The sequence below is a fragment of the Cynocephalus volans genome, chromosome 7 (genome assembly GCF_027409185.1).
Source record: "Cynocephalus volans isolate mCynVol1 chromosome 7, mCynVol1.pri, whole genome shotgun sequence".
NCBI classification, from domain to species: domain Eukaryota; kingdom Metazoa; phylum Chordata; class Mammalia; order Dermoptera; family Cynocephalidae; genus Cynocephalus; species Cynocephalus volans.
This window is the reverse complement of record NC_084466.1, coordinates 82,352,351-82,362,827: the sequence shown is the minus strand read 5'-3', so window position 1 is coordinate 82,362,827 and position 10,477 is coordinate 82,352,351. Positions and strand designations below refer to the sequence as shown.

Here is a 10,477-nt window from a genome sequence, read left to right as displayed (position 1 = left end):
GTGCATTTCTGTGTTAAAGTGTAGTCACTGTGTAGTTTAGGCACCTAATCAAACAACCTGCAACATCTAAGCAGTGAAGATGCAATCGTAAAGCATGACCAGCTGGGGACAGCACTGATAACCAAGTGTTCCTCCTCCAAAGTGCAGGAGTCCCAACTACGTGCATATGTTGGCCACACAACCCAGCCTTGCAGGGCAGCCAGGCTTCTGGGGAGGAACTGAAATCAGACTCTCAGTAACTTCTAGTCCTGTGCTAATTTTAGTGTGTGAATAATAAATTGTACTAACTCCTAATGACTCACTTCTTAGGCCAAAGATAATTAGGCATTAGTCATCTATAAAAATGAAAATGTCTCGAAATGTCTGTCATTCACACATGAGACGTGAAGGAGGGACCTGCGTGTTTGCATCCTGCTGGGCAGGAGGTCCTGAGGAATTTCGCCACATTGCTGACTCATGGCATGGAAATGCTCCCTTCCTGGCTCAGACTTCGCTAAGGCCATTTCCAGTCACCACCAAGTTTTACTTAGACTTTGGAGTTAATGCCATCCTTGTGCTAAATAAACCCCTTGCTGGTGGTGACTGGCAGTAAGCCTGGCACATGGGTGGAAGCATCAGTTCCTTCAGGGCCTGTGTTCCTGCCAGGGCTGAGTCAATCACAGAACTCCTGCAATCAGCTCTGGGCAGGCCTCCCTCCTGCTGTACTTCTCCAGGCCAGGAAGGGCTTCCCTGCCACCGGCGCGGCAGAGGCCCCACTCTGTCCCAGATGGGTGGCGCTTGGGCAGGCAGCCATATATCACTCTACACGAGGGCCAAGCGGCTGGCTGTCTCTGATTTGGAAATTCTGGGTCTGCTTCATCATGTGCTTTAAAGAGCTTATCTTTCTGTTTATTTGTTTCTCCCGATAGCAACGGCACTGGCATAGGGACAGAGCCCGCACCCGGAACTGACCCGGCACCTCCTCAGCCTGGGTTTAGAGTTGATTTGGGGGTTAAAGGTTACGCTTTCTGAGCGAGGTAGTAAAACATTAATGATGAGTAAAGTTCTTTCTCTCTTGCTCCGTAAGTTAACTGGGTGATCCCGTTTGCTCTATAAAGTGAACTGTATTTGCTAAGGGTGATCTGAAATCGGCAGCACAAGTGACCCCCTGACTTCCTCCTGCTGCGGGCTCTGTGCTGGGGGCGTTACAGCTGGAAATGGCTTGTCAAGCTCCAGGCCCATCTTAGTCCAGTCCCCCCAGTGGGACAAACAGGGCATATCTTGGGAAACCGCTGAATTACTAAAATGAGAGGAGCTCGTGGACTTCCCAGAGCCTGGAGCGCATCAGCAAATGTGCTTTCTAAGGTGTGTGCACCAATTCGCAGCGCAGTGCAGCAAAAGGGAAAGCTGGGGACTCTGGCTTGCACCGTCGAAGTCTCTGATTCGATTCTGACTCCCAGGTGTCCTGGGACCATGCGCCATGGCGCGCCTCTAGAATGTGACGCGTTTATTCCTTCATCTCCGTCTTCCTCGGGCTTAGCGCAGCTCCTGGCACGGAGTAGCCCGCAGGACACATTTGCTGGACAAACAGATCATCTGAACTGCCCTGCACTGTGGCTTGTGGCCCCCGTGCCACTTCCCGTGTCACTGGGGAGACGTGGGTGTTCGGTGGCTCACATGAAACCATGAGCCAGCAAGATAAGCCAGCAGAGCCGAGAGTAAAATGTGGGCCAGGCCAGCACGTCTGGCAGGCAGGCAGCGGCCCAGAGGCCCTGGTGGGCCCAGGGCTGGGACTGGACAGGCAAAGATCAGGTTGTCACCAGGACGAGGCTGGACTGGCATGGAGGAGCAGAAACACATTCCACATTGTCCTAAGGATGCGGGAAAAACTAGATTAAAAAACTGAACTGAATTCTGTCTTAGCCAACTTCAAGGGCATGTCCAAAGCCATTTGTAGCAGAGTGTCTCCCTGAACCGGGTTTGGGACTGTTCCTTGGTGCCTGAAAACATCGACACCATGCTGAGGCTCTTATGGTTTCACTGTCTGAGGTCTTGAGGCTGAGCCTTATTAAACACAGCCCAGTCAAGGCCTGTTCTCCCAACACTGGCCAGGCTGCTGAGAAGTGTCCCAAATCCGTGGAAGCACCCAGTGGATTCTGAGCACTCTCTAGACACAGTGAGAAAAACCCAAATAAGTTGTCACATTTTGGGAAAGTCTTTTTTATAATGAGTGCTGTGCAGGAAGCTGTCTGCTGAAGTTTGTATGCAAAAAGGGCATCCGCACATCACCAGTCATTGCGGTTCCAGCTGTTTATAACAATCCTGTACCTCAGGGGACATGAGAGCTTGGAGCACAGGGGATCCGTGCTCAGAATCTGTGCTGCTCGGGCAGCAGCTGCTTTGCTTTGTAATCCACACCCTGCAAGTCTGTCCCTGTGTCTGTGAGACACGCTCTCCGTGGTCTCATGGAACTTGCTTGTGGTGTTGCTGTTTGCAATGTGATAAAAGACTCACGCGAAATGCCTCACGCTTCTGGGAGAGGCAACACAAATCACTGAAGCATACAAATTGATATTCCACTGCCTCAGGGAATCATTTCTGACGAATTAGGGTTATCCTGGACATGGAGGGTGTGGCCGCATAGCATTTGGCAGCATCAGAGAGCAATCAGACTAATTTCTTATTATGTTCTAACAATACAGAAATCTAAACCACATAATTGAGACAAATAAATTTTTCTGGATCATGATTACCCAATTTGGCCGTTTACTTTAATCAAATCGCAAAATAATGATCAAATTTGGATTTGATTATGTGTCTATAAAGATAACCAAGAGAGGAATGTAACTGTCAGTCAAAGTCTTTTCAGGCAATAGCTAGCATTTCAACATGCCAATTACATTTTTATCAGGTAGTTAAGTTAATTACCTGTGGTAAACGTGTTAGTGGGACAAGTATGGATTGCTGTAAACATTTGCTGACCACTTTAAAATGCTGCCTGACCATATGGGAAGAATCAAGGGTACAACAGCATGCAGATGTATTTACACCTGCTAACGTCAAATAAAATCCAATAGAGCATTCACGTTGAAACCCGTGTCTTTCTCCCACCACAAGATGGCTCTGTGTGGTTTCTTCTAGGAGCAAGATGGGCTCCAGGGCAAATCGTGTGTGTGAGGCAGTGCAAGCCCTGGGCAATGCTGTCATCCAAACTGGACAGCCGGTCTGAAGCAGCGACTTCAGCCTCCCTTCCTCGCTGAGTGAGACCCTCTCCTTTCTACCCCCTCCCCCAAGCACCCAGTGTCCTTGGCTTCCCGCACCCTTGGCAGGGACTTGGCTGGCTTTGTTCACTGCCGTCTTCCCAGGGCTGACAGCAATGCCTGCAACTGTGCTGGGATCTCTGCGTCTGCTTCATCACGGGCAGGTGGAGGACACAGCAGCCATGGGTGTCATTGGAAAACCACATGCGGGATCAGTGTCAATTCCCGGATGCATCAGCCTCCATTTGGGGGTTGAGAATATAGGAAAAACAAAACAAAACAAACAAAAAACAACAAGGTGTTTTTCCTATATTCTTACTCAGCAACAATCAACACAGAAGACTTCTGTGATCAAATGTATGGGGATTTCTCCCCACCAGCAAGCAAACAATCAATTTGCAGCAAACACCAACTGGGTATCCCCAAGTACTTTTTTTTTTTTTTTTTAAATAAATAGAACTACCCTTGCCCTAGTTGACTGATGATACTTAAATTTATTCATTCTTTTTTTTTAAATAAAATAAAATTTTTTTATTTCAAAATATTTTAACATTTACTCATACATATTTGTGGGGGTACAGCTAGCTGTTTCAATACGTGCATATACTGCATAATGATTCACTTGAGGTAGATAGCACAGTTTTGTACCTGTTAGTCCACCATTTCTCCTCCTCCACCCCCTGCCCTTCCCCTCCTTGGCCTTTGGTAACCATTATTCTGCTTCTACTTCTATGAGAACCACTTTTTTTTTTTTTTAAGATTCCATATATGTGTGAGATCATGTGGTATTTGTATTTCTGTGCCTGACTTACTTCACTTTAACATGATAGTTTCCAGTTCCATCCATGTTGCTGCAAATGATAGGATTTCATTTCTTTTTGTAGCTGAATGGTGTTCCACTGTGTATGTATGCCATGGTTTTTTTTGCCCATTCATCCATTGATGAACATTTAGGTTGATTCCATCTTTTGACTATTGTGGATAGTGTTGTGATGAGCATGGGTGTGCAGTTGTCTTTTTGATATGTTGATTTCACTTCCTTTGGGAATATTCCTAGTCGTAGGATAGCTGGGCCTGTAGGGTAGATCTATTTTTAGTTCTCTGAGGAAACTCCATACTGTTTTCTACAATGGCTGTAACAATTTACACTCCCACCAGCAATGGAGGAGTTCCCTTTTCTGTGCATCCTCATCAGTGTTTGTTATTTTCTGTCTTGTTGATGACAACCTTTCTAACTAGAGTGAGATATCTCATTGTGGTTTTAATTTGCATTGCCCTGATGACTAGTGATATTGAGCATTTTTTCATGCTCCTGTTGGCCATTCGTATGTCTTCTTTTGAGAAGTGGCTGTTCAGGTCCTTCCCATTTTTTGATTTGTTTTTTTGTTATTGTTGTTTTTGTTTTTTCGTTTTGGGTTTTTTTGCTGTTGAGTTGTTTGAGTTCTTTATATGTTCTGGATATTAAACCCCTGTCTGATGTATAGTTTGCAAACACTTTCTCCTATTCTGTAGATTCTCTCTTCACACTGTTGACAGTGTCCCTTGCTGTACTGAAGCTTTTTAGTTTGATGTAGTCCCATTTATGTATTTTTGCTTTAGTTGCCTGTGTCTTTGTAGTCTCCCTCAAAAAAGTGCTGCCCACTCCCATTTCACATAGTTTCCCCTATGTTTTCTTCTAGTAGTTTCATAGTTTCAGGTCTTAAATTTAGGTCTTTGATCCATTTTGAGTTGATTTTTGTGTATGGTGAGAGGGTTCTAGTTTCAACCTTCTGCATGTGGATATCCAGTTTTCCCAGAATCATTTGTTGAAGAGGCTATCCCTTCCCCAGTGTATGTTTTCGGCACCTTTGTCAAAAATCAGTTGGCTGTAAGTGTGTGGGTTTATTTCAGTTCTCTTTATTTTATTCCATTGATCAATTTGTCTGTTTTTATGCCAGTACCATGCTGTTTTGGTTACTATAGCTTTACAGTATATTTTGAATTCAGGAAGTGTAGTGTCTCCAACTTTGTTCTTTTTGTTAAATACTTCTTTAGCTATACAGGATCTTTTGTGGTTCCATGCAAATTGTAAGTTCTTTTTTTCTATTTCTGTGAAGAATGTCATTGGTATTTTGATAGGGATTGAATTAATGTGTAGATTGCTTTGGGTAATATGGACATTTTGATGATGTTATTTCTTCCAACCCATGAACGTGGGATATCTTTCCATTTATTTGTGTCATCTTCAAATTTTCTCACCTATGTCTTATAGTTTTCATTCTAGAGGTCTTTTACCAACTTGGTTAAATTTACCCTATATATTTCATTTTTTAGTAGCTGTTGTGAATGTGATTACTTTCTTGATTTCTTTTTCAGCAATTTCGCTATTGGCATATGGAAGGCTATTGATTTTTATGCGTTGATTTTGTATCTTGCCACTATACTGAACTCATTCATTAGTTTTAGTGATTTTTTGGTAGAGTCTTTAGGGTTTTTTATGTATAGGATCATGTCATCTGCAAATAGGGATCGTTTGACTTCCCCCTTTCCAATCTGAATGCCCTTTATTGCTTTCTCTTGCCTAATAGCAGTGGCTAGAACTTCCAATACTGTACTGAATAAAAATGGGGAAAGTGGGAACCCTTGTCTTGTTTCAGATCTTAGAGAAAAAGCCTCCAATTCTTGTCCATTTAGTATGATATTGGCTGTGGATTTGTCATATATGGCCTTTATTGTGGTGGGGTACATTCCTTCTATACCTAATTTGTTGAGTGTTATCATGAAGCAGTGTTGGATTTTATCAAATGCTTTTTCTGCATCTATTGATAAGATCACATGGTTTTTTACCTTTATTCTGTTGATGTGGTGTGTCACATTTATAGATTTGCATATGTTGAACCATCCTTGCATCCCTGGGATGAGTCCCACTTGATCATGGTGAATGGCTGAATTCTGTTTGCTAGTATTTTGTTGAGGATCTTTGTGTCTGTGCTCATTAGGGATATTGGTCTGTAGTTTTCTTTTTTATTGTTGTGTCTTTTCCCAGTTTTGGTAGGAGAGTAATGCTTGCCTCATAGAATGAGTTTGGAAGTATTCTCTCCTCTTCAATTTTTTGGAAGAGTTTGAGAAGAGTTGGTATTAGTTCTTCTTTAAATGTTCAGTAGAATTTGGCAGTGAAGCCATCTGGTCTTGGGGTTTTCTTTGTTGGAAGATTTTTTGTTCACTTCTATTCTGACACTATCTACATGAAAATAGTGTCCGATTCCAGAAGTTAAGGGCTCAGTCCCCTAGACTTCCCCCACTTCAGATGACAGTTGAAAGTCCAGGCCTTTGGAACTTCTGACCAACAAGCTATAAATCAGGGTTCCCACAACCCCCTCCTTAGGTTCTATTAATTTGCTAGAGTGGCTCGCAAAACTCAGGGAAACACTTACTTACATTTACCAGTTTATTATAAAAGACATTACAAAGGATACAGTTGAAGAGATACATAGGGTGAGATATAGGGATAGGGGATTGGAGCTTCCATGTCCTCCCCCGGCATGCCACCCTCCAGGAACCTCCATGGGGAAGGAAGCTCTGGAAGCTCTCCTGACCCAGTCCTTTGGGGTTTTTATGAAGGTTTCCTTACTTAGGCATGATTGACTAAATCACTGGCCATTGATGATCAGTTTAACCCTCAACCCTCTCCCCGCCCTGAAGGTTGTGAGGAGGGTCGGAAAGTCTCAACCCTCTAATCCTGCCTTGGCCTTTCCAGTGACCAGACCCGCATCCTGAAGCTCCCTAAGGTCATCCAGACAACAGTCAACTCATTAGCATTCTTCTCACACTGGAGATCCTAAGGATTTTAGGAGTAGTATTCTAGGAGAAAGGATAAAGACCAAATATGCAAGGATACTTCAAAAAGTTCGTGGAAAAATAGAATTGAAAGATAATACAAATCATTCCATGAACCTTTTGAAGCACACTTGTATATTTTGCAATATACATGTTCTGAAATGCTCTCCCCCCCCCCCCATGGAATGGTGGTCAAGCTTAATATAATTTTAATATATGACTTTTTCCCTTTGGCTCTCTATATTAAGATAATCCCTTTCTGAACTCCCCAAACCTGTGTAATTCAAAACTTGCTTTCAGTTAGGAACAAATTAGCCTCCTTTACATTCCTTCACCTACCATTCCTAGGCAGTACCAGCTGCTATCAGTTCTGTTTTTTTTTTTTTTTAAGGAACTCTGTGGATTTATCTCACTCTCTCCAAAGTGTTTTCTTTTTCTACCAGCCAAAAGCCACCAAAATAGTTTCACTGCATTTGACATTCTGAGTGCTTAACATGTATTGACTTATTTAATTCTCCCTGTGGCATTTTGACTCTGCTGAGTTAGTTACCATCCAACTTTCTGCTTCCCAGCACCCCAAATTTTGTTGCTACAATCTTCTCTTATTATTTGGTCTTTCTGGGATAATAGGCTTTTTTTGAAAAAATGTCCTTCCTGTCATTTTGTTGGGGTTTCAGAAGGAAACAGAAGTGAATGCTCACATTCCACCTGCCATCTTTCATAAGACCAAAGTGGGCTTTTGCATGTGGTGTCTCATTTACTCATCATAATAACCCTGTACTCTTATCATTCTCATTTTTCAGATGAGGAAACTGAGGTACAGAATAGTTGAATAAGTTGCCCAAGTCCACACAGTCTGGAAGTGGGGTGGAGCTAGAATCCAATTCCGGGCAGTCTGACTCTGGCATTTATCACGTATTTTCTAAAAGAGGGGAAATGCTAGAAATTGAGAAACTAATCAAAAGTCTGTTTAAGAAGCAGTTAGCACCCTAGGTACACTGCACAGGTACATGTATACACACACACATATGCATGCATTCTACCAATCACCTCCTATTCATCCTGTTAGTGAGGGTGATTCCTGCCCTAAACTGTATTAGATGGCTAAATACACAGCACCCAACACTGGACTGATGAGATGACAACAGTCTATTAGTGACATATGCTCACAGTCTGCCACACACCATGCAGGGTCACACAGGGGTTACACGTGTGAGCAGAGTGAACCATAGGGGTTGTGGGAGACAGGCTTTGTAGTAACAAGAGGGCAGGGTGCCCCCTGGTTCCCTTAGGTGGATGTTATTAGTTTGTCTGAACAATTCCATGGGCCGGCAAGGAGGTGAAACCTGTTAGGTTGAGGTCCAGGTAGAGTGCAGCTAGTCTGGCTGAGAGGGGAACTAGCCAGGTGGGGAGACTTTCCTGCTTGGTGGGGGCACATCTAGCCAGAGCAGGGGAACCCATGGTAAGTCCCGTAGGGCCTTTTAGATGCTAAGACATGAAGCACATACGGCACATGAAGTTTTAGGTCTTACAATGCACGCACACACACACACGCGCGCACACACACACACACACACACACACACACTTCTCACTGTGAGTAATTTCCCCTTTCCTCTTCCCAGCAGAATCCAGAAGTTATACCCAATGAAGAGTGTAAAGCAGAGGGTCTGTGGGTTGTAGGGCTCTGCTACACTTGAGGGTAGGGGACTAATGAACAAGTCAACTCCCAGTCTCTTCTTCCACAAAACTTCTGGGATTCTAGCAGCTGGAAGCACATCTGCAGAAACCTGGGGAATATGGCCAGCCCAAGAGGAAAGCCCTAAAAACAAGGAAATTGCCCAGTTCTCGAACACCACCCATGTGTACAGGGCTTCAGTTGGTTTTCAATTAAATATGAGAAGGCAGCCAAAGACCACCACAAAGCTGAGAAGCTCTCTGATGTAAGACAGGGAGCAACACAAAGAGAAGAGAGCAAAGAGGAGGAAACAAAGGCTGTTTTGGGTCTTACAGTACACACATACACACACACACACACACACACACAGGCAGTGAAAATTTCAAAATTACTATTATCAATATCCTCAAACAGATAAAAGATGCCACGTGCGTCAAACAAGGACAGGATGCCATAAAAAACAGCTAGAAAGGAAATTGAAAATTTAAAACATAATAGAAATTTGAAAACACAAAAATATGAGAGCACATTTTAAAAACTCAGTCGAAGGTTTAGAAGATAAAGCTGGGAAATCTCTAGAAAATAGAACAAAAAGGAAAATAATTGAAAAATAGAAGTGAAAAGATGAGAATATTAGAGGATTGGAAGGCATCGCCCAAGAAGTAATCCAAGAACACTTCCTGGGACAGCAGGGCGTGGGTTTCCAGCCCACGAGAGCCCACTTTGTGCAAAGCCCAGTGGAGAATACGCCATGACAAGGCATGTCGCCACATGACATTGTGAAATTTCAGAACACTAAGGAGAGGGCAAAGATCCTAAAAGTTTCCAGAGCCCTTGAGGAAAAACAGAGTTAACAGAGGCATATATAAAGGATCAAGAATCAAAAGGTCCTCAGACTTTTCAGCACAGCGCTGGAAGCTAGGAGACAGGGACGTAGTGCCCTCCACACAGTGAGGATGAAGCATTTCACACGTGGAGGTCTGTACTCAGCCATGCAGTCCATTAAGTATGAGGGTACACAAAAGACATTTCTACATGTACAATGTCCCCAAAATTTTGCTCCCTGTGTGCTTTTTTTTTTCAGGAAGCTACAGAGTTCTCCACCAAGAAGAGAAAGACTTGGGATCCAGGGAACAAGAGAGGGGCAAAGGGAACCCCGTGGAAGTAGCAGGTTCTGGGAGCTGCCAGTCCAGACTGGGCCAGGTCAGAAGTGCTCTGGAAGACATTTCTCCAAGAAGGTAAAACTGATGGAATACCTGATGTGTTTGAGCATATTGAGCGGAGATTCAGATAAGTTGAATTAGTGATAATTACCTAAGATACAAAAGAGCATATAAACAAAAAAACAGGCAATTTTTAACTCTGGGGAAAAAAAAAAGATTTTGCAAGAAGGAAAGAGAAATCACAGTTCACCACATAGGTCAGCTGTAATGGCACTGATGTAATCACGTGAATATAAATATTGAAGATTGGTCTAACTAAAATTATGGCCAAATTTTGGCAGTTTAATGTGGTTATCACAAAAGTAGACTCTGAAAATAGACTGCCCATGTTCAAATCTGTATCCTCTGCTCAATAGCTGTGTGACGGGGACACTCACTTAACCCCTCTGTGCCTCAATTTCCTTATCTGTACAATGGGGATCATAACAGAACCTATTCCATAGGGTTTGGGGGAGTGCGAAGTGAATTAATACATGTAGAATGCTTAAAGTGGTGCCTGGCATGTAACTAGCTCTATATAAG

The 10,477-nt window shown here is 43.3% G+C and overlaps 1 protein-coding gene across 1 annotated transcript in view; it reads left to right on the top strand.

Moving 5' to 3' along the window:
* The first annotated feature begins 1,452 nt into the window (after positions 1 to 1,452).
* Positions 1,453 to 10,477, top strand: part of GTF3A (general transcription factor IIIA) — a 36,391-nt gene continuing 27,366 nt past the window's right edge. The window contains exons 1-2 of the mRNA XM_063101555.1: positions 1,453 to 1,636; positions 9,817 to 9,970. Of these exons, the coding sequence (XP_062957625.1) occupies positions 1,453 to 1,636; positions 9,817 to 9,970 (338 nt within the window). The remainder of the gene's footprint in view (positions 1,637 to 9,816; positions 9,971 to 10,477) is intronic.